We start from the raw sequence: 20,694 nt of genomic DNA, 5'->3' as shown, positions 1-20,694 counted from the left end.
ATACAACGAGAACGAAGTTTTGCCCAATGTCGAAGGTATGCAAGAGTATAGGGCAAATAGAAGATAAATATGCGATAGCGACATTCATCATGCCATTCGTGCTGATTTGGTGGAGCACGTTTATAGGGCTCACATTCAGTCGCCGATAGAGTATTGATACGATGATTTGTTTAACGAATCAAATGAGGATTCAAATATGTTCGTCGAGAGCGAGGATTCCGATGACGACGACGAGGATGACAATTTCGAGTGACGTATTTTGGTTTTTTAAAATTCGGATCTTAATTATGTTTTCTAGGTTGTGTTTTTTAATATTTGTTGTTTTCTACTTTTCTTTTGTTTTTTTAAATCTTTCTTATTTTAATGTAATCTTCCTGTTCTAATAAAAGAATAGGTTGAATCTTCTTTTGCCACATGTCATTCTATTAGATCTCTTAATTAATGTAATGTCACATGTCAACTTATTGATTCTCCATTTCAAATTTCAAAATTTAAATTTTCTATTATAATTACATTAAATTAAATAACATTAGAATTAAAATTAAAATAAGGGCTAATGTCATAAAAACCCTCAAGTTTTCAGGGTTTTGTCGGTTTTGCCCAAAGTTGAATTTTATGTCCGTTTTTACCCTAACATTTTCCAAAAAATGTTCGATTTTACCCTTTTACCGGTAATAACAGGTTACCATCATATTAACTTCGCAAAAAACCCTTAAGTTTATAGTTTTTTTACGTTTTTACCCTTAAGTTTATAATTTTTTTTTACACTTTTACCCTATATATTTTTTTTCATATTATACGTATTCATGCAGAAAAATCATATTTATATACGAAAAAAAAATTAATTAAATATTGTATTTACATTTTTAATGTTATTTCTTATATATATATATATATATATATATATATATATATATATATATATGTATATGTGTGTGTATGTGTGTGTTTTTAATGTTATTTCTTCACATATATATATATATATATATATATATATATATATATATATATAACATTAAAAAATGTAAATACAATATTTAATTAAAAAAAATTTCGTATATAAATATGATTTTTCTGCATGAATACGTATAATATGAAAGAAAAATACATAGGGTAAAAGTGTAAAAAAATTATAAACTTAAGGGTAAAAATGTAAAAAAACTGTAAACTTAAGGGTTTTTTGAGAAGTTAATATGATGGTAACCTGTTATCACCGGTAAAAGGGTAAAACCGAACATTTTTTGGAAAATGTTAGGATAAAAACAGACATAAAATTCAACTTTGGGCAAAACCGACAAAACCCTGAAAACTTGAGGGTTTTTATGACATTAGCCCTTAAAATAAAATTAATACAAATTATAAGGTCAAATATTTATTTAAATCAACGATTATAATTTTATATAATTAAAAAATATCTCTTAATTAATAATTTATTTAAAATATTTTAGTAATAATTTTAAATTTTTATTATAAAAGTTTAATTAATTTTGTAACCGTGGTTTCCACGGGTTATAAAATAGTTTTTAATTAATGAAGTGGTTTTTATTTTTAAGTAGTTTTTATGTTTATTACTCATTTAAAATATATATATATATATATATATATATATATATATATATATATATATATATATATATATCATCAAAATCAATTATTTTTATTTAAAAAAAAAGTGAAGGAAGCTTCATACACACACCCTAATGTTTGATGAGGGAAAGAAAAGTGAGAGAAATGATGATGTGACAACAGACAAAAAATGAGGGAAGCTTCCCGTACACACACCGGCCTAACCCCTTGATAACTTTTGGAGTGAAAAATACTCACACAATAGTTTCTTTTCTTACTTGTAAAAGGTTATTTGATATATTTTATTTTCTCAAATTGATAGATTTTATTCGGAACAAAACAAAATATAATGGTAAAATAGTTATTTTATGAATTCAAAATTCAACACATCAGTCAGATATGTAATCAAACAATATGATTTTAGAGACAAATATAGTTAGAGCTTGAGACAAATATAGTTAGAGCTTCTGATCCAGTCAAATTCTTACTCGGTCAGATTTTATAATGGTAAAATAGTTATTTTATGAATTCAAAATTCAACACATCAGTCAGATATGTAATCAAACAATATGATTTTAGAGACAAATATAGTTAGAGCTTGAGACAAATATAGTTAGAGCTTCTGATCCAGTCAGATTCTTACTCGGTCAGATTTTACTCTGTCAATAACTATCAAACAGTTTTTATATTTTGCACAACGAATAATTGTCTACTTCAGCATAAATAAATTATGTTTTGGATATATCTGATTTAAGTTAGCAAACAAGTTGACGCTAAATCAATTTCGATTTTATAAAATTAAATAAGAAAGCAAAATGAAGAGGAGTGTGAAGAAAATAGAATAAGTCAATAAAGATAAAATGAAAATTTGAAAATGGAAAAAGTCAAAATAAAGATAAAATGCCCTTCATCCGATAGTCATTTGTTGACACTATTGGAGATTTAAATAAGGTGAAATCGACTATTTTAGATAAAATTGAGAAAAACGTTTCTCCAGGTACTGAACATGCGCTGTAATGAATAATTAAAGGACTGAGTTTGTACTATTACTCCTCTACATAACAATTATACGGGACCCACTTTGTCTTGCTTGCGTGGCGATAACCAAAATCTTGTTTTTATTTTATTTGTTTCTTTTTTCGTTGAGTAATAATTTATTTTATTTATAAATGATTTCCCCATAAAAACAGCTGAGAAAACCAAACTCGTCCGAAAATCAGAATCCCTCTTTTTTCTCTCTCCTCTCGCCATCATCACCGGAGTTTCGACGTCCATGGCGATGCCAAGAAATCGACGGACAACTTCCCTCCGTGACTCCGATAGTCGACTCGGTGAGTCCGACAAGATTGATGGAGCCGGTAGTTGGGACGCTATTGAGTGGACCAAGATCGATGTAACATACTCTTCTTCTGCCTTGTAACCCTAGGGTTTTATTACTCAATTTTTTTATTCCTCACCATATCACAAATGTATCTTCGATCTTGTGTAATTGAATTCATATTTGGTCATATTTGTTTTTGTGGAATTCACAGCAGCCTGTTTCAAGGCCTGTTCCTCATGGATTATCTGATTTTTTGTACGAAGCTGAGGAGGTTATCGGTGAGGTAAGATTTTGACTTGATTAACTTTTCAATTGACTAATTCTCAGGTTTGTTTTTTTAATTATATACATATTCTATACATATTAATGCCTCCCTTCAAGGACAACTTCAATAAGTATGCAACCAAGTACATCTGGAATACGAACTTCATATGGAATCTGTTATAATATAAAGCCAGCCTGTTCTAATTCTACTTACGTACTTTTGTAGTCCTTGCCATAAAGTTCAATGTACTAGGAAAAAGAAATGTTGGTAATTAATCTCAGTTTCCAAATTGAACAGTAACTCAATTGCCATCCATAATCAAATTGTGGCCTGTTTTGAATAGAGATTAACAGGCCTGCAGATGACTGTTTATCTCTATGTTCGAAGACAATACTTACAATTTACATGGAAACATTTACATGAATACGTTTGTCCTTTTTATTACACTGTGTTCTGTTATCAAAGGGATATGGATGCTTTCTTAGATAAAACAACTATATTTATTAAGACGGTAACAACTAATAGAAAATGGATTGAGTAGTCCTTGTTCTCTGCTTCCTAATCTATGTCCATATGATTATCTTGTATGCTTGCTCCTGAAATTTTATAAACATAATGAAAATATTTTTCTGAGTTTTTGTAATTTGATTTTAGGGGTATGGCGTTCTTGTTAACACTGATGAAGCAGGTACCTTGTTTGTGACCAATTTTCGTCTTCTTTTTTTGGTAAGTTGTCCATTACTGAAAACTTTTTAGTTTATGCACTCCTTCTGCATAGCAGTTATACTCATCGTTCTTTCCCAGTTTGTTTAAAATCCACACACTTTAAATCTATATAAACAACTATCTATGTATGGGATTGACCAAAAAGGTCAATATTTTGCTCGTAGTGCATAGAAAGAAATTTGCATCTTTATTTGTTCCAATTAGTGGTAGGCCCTTATGGCATTAGACAATAATATACAATTTGAAAGCTAGCAGATAACCATTTTAGGATTGTGTACTCAACATCGTGTCACTCAAGGATATGCATTGTCTGCTTATATCAATTTGCATGTTTGCTCTTTTGCCTCCTATAGCACATCTTATAATATTTTGGTTATATTAAGTATTAACACTATGCATCTGATGATATTTGAAAATGCTCCTATATGTTATATCTAACTTTTTGTTATTTTTTCTCGAAGAGTGAAGGGTCCAGGGATATTATCGCACTAGGAACTATACCATTGGCAACTATTGAAAAGTTTAGCAAGATTGTAAGTTATGCATTATGTTTATGTAGATTTTGTTTGATATTACAGCTTCTGTGGTTCCATACCATTTTTTCATTTAATAATAAACTAGTGTTGTGCCAACAAGTTATAATTTAAGGCTTGTGGGGATGTTAAGAGGTTAGTTTAGTGGCATGGATTAGTTTTGTAACAAGAAGTTAGCAGCAAATGAGAAAAAAAAACAAAGTCGTTGAAGGAATAGGTAGAAGGAGAAATAGAGAAACAGTCAAGTGAAAGGCTTTTTTTTTTTATTGAAAGAGGTAACTCATGCTTGAACAATTGACTGAACACATTTTATGTCTTGTTGATCCATAGTTCCAAAATATATGACAATACCTTGTGGGGGTGTTTTATTATAAAGATTATGTGATGCAAAACATGCTGCATAAGATGGTATTTGGATGTGCTGCTCTTGCTTAGTTATGTGACAATTAGTTGATTAGTTATTTAGGTGTTTGGAAAATTCTTATTATAAAGGATTTATTAATAGTTTTCGTTTATAAATTTGTCATCTCTAATTCCAATAATTATCTTTTTTTCATTAGGATCCTTGTTTATTTCGAATCTTATCCTAGGAATCAATTTAAACTTCAAGCAATACAATTCTTTTCCCTAGAAGCATAGTTTTGGGTGCTTTGATGTTGAATGACAAGCTCTTTTCTTTCATGATATACTGATTTTATGAAGAATCTGTTATGAGAATATAGGTTACAAAGCAACAATCAGGTCCTAGGCAATCTGACAAGATTCCTTCACGAAGGCTTCTTCAAATCGTTGGTATGATACAATACTATATTTTTTTAACATCACTTAATTGTTATTAGTTTGTTCCAAATCCATGTCAACTAAGAAATCACATATCCATGCTTGTTATTTTCAGGAAAAGACATGAGAATTATTATATTTGCTTTTCGCCCTCGAACCAAACAGGTAATTTTAATTATGGAATTTAAGATCACATTATTTATTGATAAATATATTCCATGTGATTTGAATCTTGCAGAGAAGAGCTGTCTTTGAGGCATTACTGAGGTGTGCAAGGCCTCCAAGGCTGTGGGATCTTTACACTTTTTCTTCTGGTCCTTCAAGGTTCAGCAATACAAGCCCTAGAGTGCGTCTAGTGAATGAATACATACGCCTCCTTGGAATGGAATCACATACTCCATCAGTAACCTCCATTGAAGATGGTTCATTCACCTTGTCTAATGATTGGTGGAGAATCAGCGACATTAATGCAAACTATGACATGTGTCCAACTTACCCTTCTTCTTTACTATTACCAAAATCCATCAGGTAATGTCAATATGTCGGTTGTTTTCCCAATTCCCAGTTTCCAATGGTTTTAATCTTGTGTTAACTTTGTCTGTTTGTTGATTTTTAGAGATGAGGATGTGCTGCAAGCTTGTAAATTTCGTGCACGTTGTAGATTGCCTACAATATCATGGTGTGATGCACGTAAGAATGCACACTTTTGTTTGAACAATTCTTCACAATTTATATATATATATATATATATATATATATATATATATATATATATATATATATATATATATCACTGGCATCTGATTGATGTTCTAAATTCTAATGACATGTAGGCACTGGAGCTGTTCTTGCAAGATCATCCCAACCACTAGTTGGGCTGATGATGAATATGAGAAGGTAATGCTGCTATATGCTAACTTTACCATACTATTACTATTTACTACCCATGAGAATGCATGGGTAAAATTGTCTTATAATTTTTTTTAATGCAGCAATGCTGATGAAAATCTGGTTGGTGCTCTCTGTACTCAACTTTCTGGTGGAAAGACAGGACGCAGGTAAAATGAATTTTCTATGATCAATCACTTCACTTCACTCATATATTCTTTCTGATCTAATAAAATGAATATTGTTTTTTTAGGAAGTTATATATAGCGGATGCAAGACCTCGGAAAAATGCATTGGCAAATGGGGCAATGGGAGGCGGATCGGAGTCGTCTTCCAATTATTTCCAGTCTGAGGTCTGTCAAAGGTTTGAGCTATAAATAAATATGTTTTCTGTAAAATATTAGTCTCCACAGTTTTAAATTGCTAACATTGGGTTATGTTTTTAGATTGTGTTTTTTGGGATAGATAACATCCATGCTATGAGGGAAAGCCTTGTTCGCCTCAGAGACTACCTGGATACACATGGAACCAAATCTTCAGATGGAATGTCATCATTTTTGGTATAATTGTATTTTTTTTTTTCTTTTTCTTGAGTTTGAAAATTTCTATCTAAAATCATTAATATTTGAACAGAGAAATGGCGGATGGACATGGGGTGGAGGTAATCTTAGCAGTATGTCTGCTTCTGTATCGACACTTGGTGACAGTGGTTGGCTAATACACATCCAGAATGTTCTTGCTGGATCTGCTTGGATTGCTGCTCGTGTGGCAATAGAGTCTGCATCTGTGCTTGTTCATTGCAGGTAAAATTATTTGCATTATTATTATTTTTTTTTTAAAAAAGGTATTATATTTATATTTTTAAAAATAAAGTATACAATAATTGTTTTGTACAGTGATGGATGGGACAGAACAACACAGCTAGTTGCACTTGCAAGTTTGTTGCTTGATCCATATTATCGCACCATAAAGGGATTTCAGGTATTCAATGGAAATATTGTTCATGTAAATAGGATATAAAATTTTAATACTTGTATGCATATGTAGGCACTTGTGGAAAAAGATTGGCTTGCATTCGGGCATCCATTTTCAGATAGGGCAGGAATGGGAAGCTTATCTGGGAGTGGTTCAGAATTACCCAGACAGTCTTCAAGTACAAATTTCCCATCATCACCCATGCGTCAAACAACTGGTTCATTCTCATCACAATCCCCAGCTTCTACACAAACACAAACACAAACTTCAAACAATTATTCTCCAATATTTCTTCAGGTCTCTTGCCTTTCCACTTTCCATGTTCATATATTTTTATTTATTTATTTGTTTATAGATCGTTACTTAATGTGTTCGTTAATGTTGTATTTAACAGTGGGTTGATTGCGTCTCCCAGTTATTACGAATGTACCCTTTTGCATTTGAGTTCTCATCGGTACGTTTTTTTTTTTTTTTAAATAAGACAGTAATAATCATTTGTTGTTTTTTAACATGTAACATGTCTTGCATTGCAGGTTTTTTTGGTTGATTTTCTAGATTGTATGCTTTCATGTCGTTTTGGGAACTTTCTGTGCAATAAGTAAGTATAACTTTCAACTTTACATACCAAGCATTACAATTTATAGTTTTTTAGACACTATTAAAGTAAAAGAGTTGCGATTTTTGTAAATCAGTGAGAAGGAAAGGGAACAGTTTGGTGTTTCTGAGGCGTGTGGGTGCATGTGGATGTATTTAGATGATTTACGTGCTTCAGGGGGGAATTCTCACGTGCACTACAACCTCTTCTATGATCCGTCAAAACACAATGGTCCTTTACTGCCGCCAGCTGCCGCCTTGGCCCCGACCTTGTGGCCCCAATTCCATCTCAGGTGGGCATGTCCTTCAGAAGCTCAAGCTGGGGAGGTCGAAGCTCAGTGTAGGAATATGGTAGAAAAGATCTCTGAACTTCAAAAGGTAATTCATATTTCACACCCACCTCTTTTTTTAAGGAAAAAAGTTGAATTTTGGAATCCAACTTTCCCCATTTTTTGTTCTATTTATACCATTACAACCGGCTATCATAGATTTAGTTGGTTTTAATGCACATATGGTATTCCAAAATGGTCACTGAACAATTTTTTGTCTTTTTTATACATTTATTTACTGATGTTTAATAGAGTCAACCTCAAGAATGGTCCCTATGGTACACCACTTTTCTTCTTTTCAGTCCAAAAGGATCCCTTATCTAGAAAAAAGGTCCTTATGGGCCCTTTCGTTCCAAGTTTGGTCCCTCCCTTTAACACGTTTACTTTAGCTATAACCACAAATGGTGAGTATACTACTATGCTTTATGTGGATTGAACATAAATGATGGCCATTTTTGTAGCTTCAACCTTATCTGTGGGATTTTAGCTAGAGAAAAAGGTTGAACAATTACTGTATTTGGGGAGTATTGAGAGAGAAATGACAAAATGTACAAACAATTATTAGTAATAATAGAAAAATATATAACGGAGGGCAAGTTATTTTATAGCATATTTAACGGCCAAAAAGTAACTCCATTATGTCATAAGGACTACTTTAAAAAAAAAACCTTTTTGGACCGGAACCAAAGATAGTAATGCACCAGAGGACCTTTCTTGAGGGTTACATTGTTTATTATTTATTATTATTAATATATATATATATATATATATATATATATATATATATATATATATATATATATATATATATATATATATATATTACATTTTGTGCTTTTTATATCATTTTTTGTGCATCTAGAAGCCGTAAACAAAATATTGTTATAAAGAAAGTTCTTCAATAGATAATTGGTTTGCATTTCGATATTTACTCTGCAGTTGAAGTTTCTTGGATTTCTTTGTTGAAGAGTTTAATCTCGATTTTATTTAAAAGCACAAAAAATAATATATATTTTTGTTTTGAGACCTAGGTGTAAAAATAGAATGCATAAGTATCTTTTTTCTTTAGGGATCCTATGTGTACAAAAAAAGGTACAAAAAGCGAATCATATTTTTATTTAAAGATACCATTTTTCTTTTATTTAGAGATCCTATGTGTACAAAAAAAGGTACAGATAAAATGGTATATAAAGGTACCATTTTTCTTTTATTTAGAGATCCTATGTGTACAAAAAAAGGTACAAAAAGCGAATCATATTTTTTGTTTTTAGTTGTTGATGATAAAAATTAAATATCAGTAATAATGATATAAAAAACACATTTTATTTTGTTTAGGGACCTTAAGTATACTAAGAAAAGTTGAGGGACCATTTTGAAAAACCATATATGCGTTAAAACCGGCTAAACATGTGATAGCTGGTCATCAATATCATGTTAATAATAGCACAAAAGAAATTGTTTTAAGAATCAAATCCCCTATGCGTATGGAAATATGGGGAAATTTGGTTTTTGAAATTCAACATATTTCCCTTATTTTTTATAAACATATATTATAAAATTTTGGTGATAAAATAATATTATATTTATATGAACAGGCAAAGGACGTGGCTGAGAGGAAAGCCAGAGAAGCGATTGCGTCAATGGAGGCAGTAAAAGCAGAGATACGAAACGAAAAACAAGTGAGCAGTTCAGCCATGAATCTGGCAAGAAAAGCAAACAGAGAAAACGATATGATAAAGAGAGCCATACAATCACTGGGGTGTAGGATTCATGTTTCTGGGAATGATGACTGTACGATTGACATTGAAACCAATGTAGCCGACATACCACAAAGAATAACATCATCTTCAATGAGGGAGACAGGAGGTAGTGAGGAAAAGACGGATATGCCCATCTCGGTTACCATAACAGCTGATAACAACAATGATGTGTCTGAGAACCCGATTCTGAGGGTTTGTGAATCTTTGTGCCCGCAAAGGACTCGGGAGGGAGGGTGTAAGTGGCCTGATGCTGGTTGTGCTCAACTTGAGAGCCAGTTTGTAGGTTTGAGAGCTAACTATGATGCTTTTGACCGTTTGTCTATCTATGATAGCTACTTTCAGCCAAAATGACAAATCACAAATGACAAATTTACCCTCCTAAACGATAGGAAGAATAGCGGGATATTGTACAGTCTAGTCTGAGGGAGAAACAAGAACAAACAAACCACTGGATAAAGAAAAGTATCAACTCAACTAAAAAAAAGCCCTAGTTTGAAAGGGAAAAACTTGCTAAATTATATTCTTGGATGATGTTTGGTTTTAGGAATGAATTAATTGTACAGGTGAAGTGTAAAGGAGGTGGCGTTTTTCATGGTTATGTTTTTGAGGTGGTGGCCGGTGGCTGGTTGTGTACACTGTACAGATTGTTGTTGGTAGTTAGGTACTAGGTACTAGTTAGTGTAGGTGTATTAATTAATTCTGAAACTAGAGATGTAAAAGTAGTTCATCAACTTTTTTGTTGGTTAAAACTTCAGAACTTAAAACAAGCAACTCAATATATACTAATATGCTGGTTTCAGGCTGTTTTTACTTTTTACTTTTGTATTTTATGTTGCATTTCGATAGATAAAGCATATATCAACTCATACTAATAATGTGCTTATGTTCTGGTTTCAAGCTGTTTTTACTTTTTAATTTTGTATTTTATGTTGCATTTCGATAGATAAAGCATAGGATATATTAAGGATTACGACCAACATTTAAATTCAGGTTTTTTATACATGGTAAAAACAAAGAGTACTCCTTGATTATGTGCCATTTTACAAGTAAACTGAATCCAAACACCATTTTACATGCCTATTCATCGGCTCCTGATGCTGCTGGTGGTGAATCTTCATTTGATGGCTTCTTCTTATTTGCCCTTCGCTCTTTCCATCTTGCCAAAACCCATCTCAAAACGAAAAATCCTCCAATTGCATAAACCTGATTTCAAATATTATCTTTGTTTATTAGTAATCAACGATGAATGATATGCAATAACCCTACATCACCTAACCATAATTGCTATATGAAATTTCAATAATATCTTCTACTCTCTTTGATTGTGATCAAAACAGCATAATACTTTTATTTCCACTGGATTAATGAGTATATTTCTATAGAAAGTTGAGAGATTGATTACCTTCAGATAGATGAATTCAAAAAAAGTGTTACGCATCCATTCATACCTGCCAAAGAACAACAGGATTGGTATCTTGCTCCAACTCTTCCGCTTCGACCTTCAACGGAGGAACTGTCGTCGTCCGAGCATCAGGAAACCTGACAACCACCGGTTTCGACACCTCCGGTTCCACCACTTCACTACTGCGAAAAACTGAATCTCCACTCCCTTTGCTCTCCGTTTCCACCTTCACTACGTCTTTCTCCGCCGGTCGTGGTGGAAAACGGGAGTTAACAAACTTAGTGAACTTCGAGATGACCGAAAGCAAAGGATTAGGAGGTATACTGGATTCGTCCTCGGGTTTGCGAACCATCGAAGCTCCTTTCTCCGCCATTGTTTTTTCAGTTTGAAGAAATGTTATGTGTGAGTGAGTGTGAGCGCGCGCGTCAAAACGGTGGAGATTCCGTAATGGAGATGCCTAGAGGAGCGTTTGGTGAAGCTAACGAGGGTGGCACTCAGCCACTCGCTATGCGAGACGCGTGTACAACATGACAGGGTAATGCGGGCCTTAAGTTCTTGTTCTAGGCCCATTTTATTGGGTTTAATGGCCTGGCCCACTTAATAACTTTTATAAATGTAAAGTATTTCAAAAGTAAAAATATTTCGTAGAAAAGTTGCCAAATGCTTTTAAAACTTATAAAATATTTTAAAGCTGATAAATATTGAAATTGAGTTTTATTTTTTCTGTTTATTTAAAAATTTGTCAAAAAAATAATTTTTGTGATTATTCTATTAAAAATATTTTTTAAATTTGTTATATTTAAGTTTCATAAAAAACTATGAGGAAATAAATTAAAAACATACAAAATAGTTAATAGATCGATTCTATCTCTTTCTTTTTCTATTCCGTGTACCAAACAATCTCTCTAATTACAGAATCCACGTCATCCAGTATAAGTTGGTGAAAAACTTTGCAAAAGTAAGTAAGTAACAATTTTGTGGGGACCATAAATAATCACGCATCAGACTTGTCCCAGTGCCACGTGTACCTGGGTTTATCTAAAATGAATCCATCTTCCAGAGCTACAAATGTTGAACTCAAATTAATAAAGCTCTAATGATTTGCATCTTCCGCTTAATACTTGTACCTTTTTTGAGATTCAGCCATTTCAGACGTGAAAAAAGGACCTCTCTCTTTCTCTGATGATCTGGATCTTAATCGGCGACGGTTCTCCCTCCACAAACAGAAAGTCTGCTTTTCATCAGACTCGTCATTTCGCACTCTTAACACAACGATCGCTTATTTCTTCCAATTTGCTGATAACTAGTAGTTGTTTGTAGTAGTAAATTCATCGGAGAAAATGCATTCCCATCACTTGCAACTCGAGGAACCTATCCGAATGGCTTCAATTCTCGAGCCTTCTAAACCTGTAAGGATCAAAGTCAAACCATTACATTTTCGATTTATTTTCATTTTTTTTGCTGTTCGAAGCTCCCAGTTCAATAATTTTCAGTATATTTCAGTAATCGTGTCTCTGATTGCTTGAATTTCGAACTTGTGAGATTGCCAGAGGTTTTATGTAATAATTTTCGGTATTAGATTAGGTGTTATTGGAAAAGTTGAGACTGTTTTGTCTTGTTAATTTTCCTTTTCAACCTTTTCGTAAATGTAAACGAGACGCCTGTTTGATTACTGTTGTCTAGAGCTTCTTTCCCGCCATGACGAAGATCGTCGGAACCTTGGGCCCGAAATCGCGATCTGTTGAAATCATTTCGAGCTGCCTTCAAGCTGGGATGTCAGGTGATCTTCACTTTCTATTGTTTAAGTCAGAATTTAGAACTACCTCGGGTTTATAGTAGATGCATTTTGGACTTCACGGTCAAATGTGTCAAAATTTTGAATTTTGACTTTGTCAGGAGTTTATATTTACTTTTGAATATTCAATTCTCTATTAATACTTCATTTTCCTGCAGTTTAACATATTTCGATTGTATTCATTCAAATATCCAAGCATCTGACTCAGTTGCTTATCATGTGAAAACACAAGTTGAAATACATCTATGGTTTTGGAGGATTTTGCTTTGTGTTTATCCTGTTTATGTTATGGAAACTTATTGAACTTGTATAGCTGAACTGAAAAGTGAAAATGCTTCCATTAGTTTGACAATTTTTCCATAAAGAACTTGCTTATGTATTGTCTTAAGTGTTTAATTGTACTACAGTACTGAATAATCTACCTTGGAGTCATGTTGTCCCTGAAACCTTCTTATCTCTCTCTTTTTGTATGTGTAGTTGCAAGGTTTGATTTTTCATGGGGTAACACTGAATTTCATCAAGAGACACTGGAAAATCTTAAGATGGCTATCAGGAGCACAAAAAAACTATGTGCTGTAAGTTTGTTTCCTGCACCAAAAGAATGAAAAACTATCTATCTGAATATCACTCACTTGTGAAGTTGATAATTCCTTATATACAAGGGTTTTTAATTCATAATATGATGTTAATATATAATTATATATAAGTTTATTTGCATCCTTTCTACCAGGTGATGTTGGACACTGTGGGTCCAGAGTTGCAAGTTGTCAACAAAACTGAGCATCCTATTTCTCTGGAAGCAGAAACCTTGGTCATTCTCACACCCGATCAAGAAAAAGAAGCCACTTCCAATCTTTTACCAATAAACTTTAGTGGGCTTTCAGAGGTAAATAATTATGTTGAGATTGTTAAGCTTGATTCAGAATGTGAGAGCTTCAATATAAAAACTTTATGATATTGCTTGAACTTTTATCTTTACAGGCAGTGAAGACTGGTGATACAATTTTCATTGGTCAATATCTGTTCACAGGAAGTGAAACAACTTCAGTATGGTTGGAGGTAAGGCAAAATTATAACCTTGGATGATTTGCAAATTATCAAATTTTGATTTATTAATAATACACAGGTAAATGAGGTGAAAGGAGAGGATGTTGTTTGTTTGATAAAGAATTCTGCTACTCTATCTGGTTCGTTATTCACCTTGCATGTATCCCAAATACGTATTGAGCTGCCAACTCTCACTGATAAAGATAAGGAGGTGAAGTTTCTCTTTCTTTTTTTTTTCCATTGGATGTTTCTGATCATATATTTAAGTTGTAAAATTTATGGAAAATTGAAGGTTATTAGCACATGGGGAGTGCGTAACAAGATAGACTTCCTTTCTTTGTCATATACCCGCCATGCAGAAGACATTCGACATGTAAGGACTCTTCTTCCTACCAAGTGATAATATTTAGGGTTTTTATTGGTTGAATGGAATGATGATAATATATAGGATCTATTTGATTGAATGGAATGATGAATGAAATCATGCCAAGATAGTGGAATGAGTGATTACATTTCATGAATCATGATCATGTTTGATTGCATGATAAGAATTGAATGAATTTATATATTATATGTAAATAAAAGGTAACTTTTAAGTTTTAACACTAGTCTATATATCATTTAATTATAATATTAGAATTTATTATTTACAAAACCAAAAAATTAAACATGTTTCAAAAACTCAACAAAACCAAAATAGGATTATAATAAAAAATATATTTTCTAGTTTTAAAAACTAAAATTTTAACCTTCTCCACTATTTTTGTGATTCTATCATGCAGGCCCGTGACTACCTCACCAAGTTGGGTGATCTCAGTCAAACTCAGATTTTTGCAAAGATTGAAAATTTTGAGGTCAGATGCCACATTTTTCAAGCTGTATGTAATCCAATTGTCTCTGAAATACATATGTATATTGCTTTTTATTGCAGGGCCTTACCCATTTTGATGAGATCCTACAAGAAGCAGATGGTATAATCCTTTCTCGAGGAAACCTTGGCATAGATCTACCTCCAGAGAAGGTTCATTTTATAACTCAGAACTTTAAGATTGAAAGAAGTACTGATCAATTAGAATGAAAATTTGTCGGACCATACACACACGGGTGGAAAGCCAAAACTCTTTCAACAGTGTCACTTCGGCCTGTGCAATGTCAACACACTTTCAAAAGTGGTCTCCTGTCTCCACTAACAAATCAACAACTACTTCATACTTTTTAACACATATATCTTAATTAATTGTAATTATAAATATTTATTAAAATCTTTTTATTTTTGAGAACTTAAATTGCTATAATATTTTTTAATTAAATAATATAATATTCTGTTAAAAATTATTGAATTAAGCGTTAAAATGTATTTTGTTAACTTTAGAATCAAACTTTTTTTAACAATATTATATATATATATATATATATATATATATATATATATATATATATATTCACAGATAATAAATTAATTTAATACATAAATATAAAAAATGTAATAATAAATATAAATAAATGATAACGTAATTATATAAGGTTGGGGGGAGTGATGCCACTTAAATCACACTTTTTGCTTTACCACGTCACTGTCATGTCATTTTTATCATAAAAGTGTAGTTTCTTTGCCACACTAGGATTGGTGCCGCACTTTTTTTAACAATTTAATTTATATAAAAACTTCAATTTTAATTAAAAACATAACATTTCATTACTTCAAAAAAAATATTAAATTGCATTACTTAAAGAAAAACATTACATGACATTAAAAAAAAAGTAAAAAAAAAAAACTAGAAATCTTAAACCTACAAACTTACAAAAAAAAATACACATCAAATGATTAAAAGTAGCTAGAAATTTTAAACCTACTTAGCATAACGTTTTTTGACGTCGACTTTCATCGCCAAAGCAATTTCAAGCTCCTCCTCGCTCATGTTCGTTGTGTCTAGCGTTAGTATTTTAATGTCACTATCTCTTTGTTTCTTACGCTCTCTTTCAGAGGCAATTTGCAAAAACTTGTCAATTCTTTCTTCTATACCCTTCACATCGTCCCCCATTTCTTTCAAATCATTCTAATCTACCGATTTGCCTTTGTCTTGGCGTTTTGTTTTGTCCCTTCCCATTGGTCGGGAAGGTGGTGCAAATTGAACGGGTTCATCATCGTTGAGATCGAAACCAACATGAGCATCCGATGTAGTGCGGTCGGATTCGGATGTTTTGAGCGTTTTGAACCACTATCGATTTGCTCGCCGGATGTTTTGTTTTTTTTCCATTATATGTTATCTTTCACAAGATACCAAAAGTCAATAAACTTGAAAACCTTCTTGTTTTTTTTTTGGTACACTTTTAGAGCTTTCTTCAAAATCACTTCATCACTTTCTCCGCTTTTCCATTGACGTTGCATGTTATACAAATCATTAAACAACATGACTTCCTTGTTTGTCTTCCCCCATTTGGAATACACTTAGTCCTTTGAACGATATTCTGGAAGGTTCAATCATTTGTGGAACCTTTTTGTAACTCGCCTCCAAAAAAGATCATGTTTTTGGTCTTTTCTTGTCTTCACGTCTTCAGATCCATGATTTGTGCCAATGCCATAACTTCTTCGGGTTTCCATTTGTTGGCCGCCGCCTTCTCTTTTCTTTTACTTGGTGCTTTAATGGGTTGGGTTTCTGAAACGATTTCGGGTTCAGAATCAGAAGTGGGCGCTTGAGTCTCTTGAGTGAATTTGGGTGAGACAAAAAGCCAAACGATTAAACTCAGGTTCATTTTGTGGTTGTGTGTGTGTTTGCGGTTGTGGTTGTGGCTATGAGTATTGTTGTGAGAATTGGTGCGGATAATTTGGTAGCATACCATTATAGTGATAAACCGGGGGCGAGTAAATCATACGACGATCCTAGGGTTGTGGTGTTTCTAGTGGGTGTTTTTTAATTGTTTAGGTTGTTGGAAGAAGACATGTTGAAAGTTTTGAAAAAAAGAATTTAAAAGATAGAATAATTAGATGAAAATGTGGTAAATAATGGTTGTAAGGTTTTATTTATAGGTAAAAAAAATCGAATTTAAATATTTGACCTTTCAAAGGTTGGGAAGAAGGAAATTAAGAGAGAGAGTGTGCGGCTAAAACCTACGTATGCGGTTAAGCTGCATTGGAAACCACGGTATGGGGGCGGTGTTCCCAACTACCACCATGGCAAAAATGCGGTAGAACCGCACCCACTCCGTTGGGTCTAAGTGTGCCCAAATTATTAACAGAGTTTTGGACTTCTGGTCATGTCATGTCATCTTATGTTCTTAGATTTCCCATGAGGAAACTGTGCTGGAATATATATCCTAAATCCTTACTTTCTGTTGTTAATGTTCTGTTTAGGTGTTTTTGTTTCAAAAGGCAGCTGTTTACAAGTGTAACATGGCTGGAAAGCCAGCAGTGATTACGCGTGTTGTGGACAGCATGACCGACAACTTAAGACCCACTCGAGCAGAGGCAACTGATGTTGCCAATGCCGTCTTGGATGGTAACTTAGTTTATTGCATTCTAATGTTTTTTTTTTTTTTACAAGGGAGAAAAAACATTATATTCCATTAATCATTAATTTGATATTCTTTTTCTGGTTCAGGAAGTGATGCAATTATTCTAGGTGCTGAGACTTTGCGAGGATTATACCCTGTTGACACCATCTCCATTGTTGGTAAAATTTGTGCCGAGGTAAGCTCCTTTTTGGCTGATACCATTAGTGCTAATATATAAGATTACTTTAACCGTCCCCTCAATTAGAGCCTAGTGGTTTAGGTGTGGAACTTCACACACGAGTCAGGAGGTCCTGTTACATCTAAAATATTATTAGTGTTATCAGTTATTTTATTTTTCATTTTTTTTAAGATTATTTGAAACTCTTATAAATCTTGTTTGCAGTCAGAGAAGGTGTTCAATCAAGATTTATACTTCAAGAAGACTGTCAAATTTGTTGGAGAACCCATGTCCCACTTGGAATCTATTGCTTCCTCTGCGGTAGTTTACCATTCTTCAACCTTTTCACCTCAGTTTTGGATCTTTTCGTGTTTATATTTAACATTCACTTGCTTGATCCAGGTGCGTGCTGCCATAAAGGTCAAGGCTTCTGTTATCATTTGTTTCACATCATCAGGGAGAACTGCAAGGTCTGTGCATTGAGAGAAAAAATATATATATATATATATATATATATATATATATATATATATAAAGAGAAAACAAAATATGGGGTGAGAGAGGCTCGAACTCTCGACCTCAGGATCACTCTTTAGCTATGAGACCTACGCGCTAGCCAACTGCGCCACCACCCCTTTGTGATAACCTATATAATTTCGTATATTTGTTATCGCAGATTGATAGCAAAGTACAGACCAACTATGCCTGTGATCTCTGTTGTGATTCCTCGGCTCAAAACAAATCAACTACGATGGACATTTACTGGCGCTTTTGAGGTACACACAACGCATTATCAAATGGTCTAATTTATTTACTTACGTAAAATAATACATCTAATTCTTCTGCTCTCTAAAAATTCTATTTCTAGGCAAGACAAACTCTTATTGTTAGAGGTCTCTTTCCAATACTTGCAGATCCTCGACATCCTGTAAGATTTCTCACTTCTCCAAAATCTCTTTTTACTTTCATATAGTATTTTTTATAGTGTCACATCAGCAATCATATTCCAAAGTCTTCTCTACTTTTATGAGAACTCAATGGAGGCACGATTTCTTATTTTATATTTTATTCCATTACTTGGAAACAGGCCGAGTCAACAAGTGCAACAAATGAGTCAATCTTAAACATCTCACTGGATCATGGAAAAGCCATTGGTCTCATCAAGTCCCATGATCGTGTTGTCATTTGCCAAAAGGTTGGTGATGATTCTGTCGTCAAAATCATCGAGCTTGAAGAGTAAAGACTAATAAGTCACTAAATTACCTTTTATGAGGTATTTCTGATTCGGCTAATGAACAATTTGACATGTCTGTACAATAAATACACATATTCTGCAACTAGCCAGAAAGAAAAACAACCAGATTATGTCATTCCATTTGAAATATTCATCACCCAGAATGATTCAACAAAACTACCTAATCTTCATGTATCCCTTTTTCCCCAAATGACACCCAACAAACAAGACTTGCAACATAACATAACAAAAACATCAAAAACCAGATCAACCAACAACAAAACGCTACAAAACAAACATCAAATAATGCTGTCTAATTTCTAAAAGTCTACCCATGTTTTGCTTGAAAATCCTTCATGAAAGCAACCAACTTCTCAACACCAGCAAAAGGCATTGCATTATAAATCGAAGCCCTCATTCCACCAACCGATCTATGCCCCTTCAACTGAACCATCTTCTCTTTAGCAGCTTCCTTCACAAACTCACCTTCCAATTCCGATTTCTCAAGTGTAAACGGCACATTCATCAACGACCTCACAGATTTCTCAACCGGACACCTGTAAAACCCTTTGCTCTCATCAATCGCATCGTACAGAATCTGCGCCTTCTTCATGTTCTTCTTTTCAACCTCCACCAAACCACCCTGCGCCAACAGATCTTCAAACACCAATCCACACATGTAAATCCCGTAACAAGGTGGTGTGTTGTATAACGAATTGTTGTCGGCGTGGATCTTGTAATCCAACATCACCGGTGTAATCTCTTGAGCGTTTCCGATCAAATCTTTCCTTATGATCACTATTGTGACACCAGATGGGCCGACGTTCTTCTGAGCTCCGGCGTAAATGATCCCGAATTTGGAAACATCCACCGGCTTTGAACAGAAGTTGGAGGACATATCAGCGATTAGAAGCGCGTCTTTGTTTTTAGGTGTCGGGTAGTCTTTGAACTCTACGCCGTGAATAGTTTCATTCGCGCATATATGCAAATACCTGGCGTTCGGGTTCTGATCCAACTCATCGAACGACGGAACCGCGGTGTATTTCTCCGATTTACCGGACCAGATCACTTTAGGTTTGCAGTATTTTGTTGCTTCCTTGAATGCCTTGTCGCCCCACGACCCGGTCACAATGTAATCAACGGGATCTTCAGGTTTACAGATGTTGAGAGGGATGCCGGCGAATTGGGTGGTGGCGCCGCCTTGGAGGAACAGAACGGCGTAATCTTCAGAGATATCGAGTAACTTTCTCAGATCTGACTCTGCTTTTTGGATGATGGAGAGAAATTCCTTCCCTCTGTGACTCATCTCCATAACACTCATTCCAGCTCCCCGCCAATTGTAGAGCTCCGATTCGGCTTTCCGGAGAACATTTTCGGGCAGCGTGGCGGGTCCAGCGGCGAAATTAAAAACCCGATCTTGAGCGGAGGCCGAAGCTGGTGGTGCAGCGACGGTGGCGGAGTATGAACATGTGATTGAGATGGGCTTGTTGGTGGCGCGTTTGATCGGGAAGGCATGGATGGAAGGGGTGGTGGTGGTTGTTGAGGTTTTTAAGATGCTAGGGTTTTTCAAGAGGAGGGTGTGAGGGGTATTGGCTGACATTGCCATGGCTGCCTTGAAATTAGAAGGTTGGATGCAGATTTTGAGGGCGTGTATGTATGTGTATATATAGGACAAAATATAAAAATAATAATTAATTTATGTTTATAAAATCAATTACTATATATTTCAAAACAAACATTTTAAGATAATCACATAATGTATCGCACTATCTTTAATCACAAAAATGACCAAATGATTGTTCATAATTA

General features: G+C 33.8%; 4 protein-coding genes and 1 non-coding gene across 6 annotated transcripts; 2 read left to right on the top strand and 3 right to left on the bottom strand.

Annotated features, from left to right (window-relative positions):
* The first annotated feature begins 2,756 nt into the window (after positions 1–2,756).
* LOC145128721 (phosphatidylinositol-3-phosphatase myotubularin-1-like) lies at positions 2,757–10,554 on the top strand. 2 transcript variants are annotated; one of them, XM_079063526.1, is made up of 19 exons: positions 2,757–2,959; positions 3,102–3,170; positions 3,807–3,878; positions 4,340–4,411; positions 5,134–5,203; positions 5,307–5,356; positions 5,430–5,719; positions 5,808–5,881; positions 6,025–6,088; positions 6,184–6,249; positions 6,333–6,432; positions 6,526–6,639; positions 6,713–6,882; positions 6,976–7,060; positions 7,127–7,351; positions 7,449–7,508; positions 7,588–7,652; positions 7,747–8,026; positions 9,573–10,554. In XM_079063526.1, the coding sequence occupies exons 1-19, from the start codon at positions 2,840–2,842 to the stop codon at positions 10,086–10,088; spliced, it is 2,562 nt and encodes an 853-aa protein (XP_078919652.1). In that variant the 5' UTR covers positions 2,757–2,839; the 3' UTR covers positions 10,089–10,554. The 2 variants fall into 2 exon arrangements, with proteins under 2 accessions (XP_078919652.1, XP_078919651.1); XM_079063525.1 differs by having other exon boundaries at positions 3,099–3,170.
* Positions 10,555–10,677: 123 nt separating this feature from the next.
* LOC145128722 (uncharacterized) lies at positions 10,678–11,668 on the bottom strand. Its single transcript, XM_079063527.1, has 2 exons — positions 11,186–11,668; positions 10,678–10,940 (listed from the first exon to the last, which is right to left on the bottom strand). Exons 1-2 carry the CDS (start codon positions 11,510–11,512, stop codon positions 10,815–10,817), a joined length of 453 nt encoding a protein of 150 aa, XP_078919653.1. The 5' UTR covers positions 11,513–11,668; the 3' UTR covers positions 10,678–10,814.
* Positions 11,669–12,243: 575 nt separating this feature from the next.
* On the top strand, positions 12,244–19,062 carry LOC145132056 (pyruvate kinase 1, cytosolic-like). The gene is made up of 16 exons (XM_079066699.1): positions 12,244–12,548; positions 12,823–12,919; positions 13,412–13,509; positions 13,665–13,820; positions 13,916–13,993; positions 14,061–14,192; positions 14,274–14,354; positions 14,764–14,835; positions 14,913–15,002; positions 17,334–17,478; positions 17,581–17,669; positions 17,877–17,972; positions 18,054–18,121; positions 18,328–18,427; positions 18,520–18,579; positions 18,739–19,062. Exons 1-16 carry the CDS (start codon positions 12,480–12,482, stop codon positions 18,889–18,891), a joined length of 1,584 nt encoding a protein of 527 aa, XP_078922825.1. The 5' UTR covers positions 12,244–12,479; the 3' UTR covers positions 18,892–19,062.
* On the bottom strand, positions 18,202–18,286 carry TRNAM-CAU (transfer RNA methionine (anticodon CAU)). Its single transcript is given in 2 exon segments — positions 18,202–18,237; positions 18,249–18,286. It is a non-coding gene; the product is annotated as a tRNA-Met (tRNA).
* LOC145132057 (phosphoserine aminotransferase 2, chloroplastic-like) lies at positions 18,996–20,535 on the bottom strand. The gene has a single exon (XM_079066700.1). The coding sequence runs from the start codon at positions 20,489–20,491 to the stop codon at positions 19,214–19,216; it is 1,278 nt and encodes a 425-aa protein (XP_078922826.1). The 5' UTR covers positions 20,492–20,535; the 3' UTR covers positions 18,996–19,213.
* Between the last annotated feature and the right edge of the window lie 159 nt (positions 20,536–20,694).

This window comes from Lactuca virosa, chromosome 8 (genome assembly GCF_052849685.1).
Source record: "Lactuca virosa cultivar CGN04683 chromosome 8, Lactuca_virosa_CGN04683_v6, whole genome shotgun sequence".
NCBI lineage: Eukaryota > Viridiplantae > Streptophyta > Magnoliopsida > Asterales > Asteraceae > Lactuca > Lactuca virosa.
Note: the sequence above shows the minus strand (reverse complement) of the source record. Positions and strands in the feature narration are given on the sequence as shown.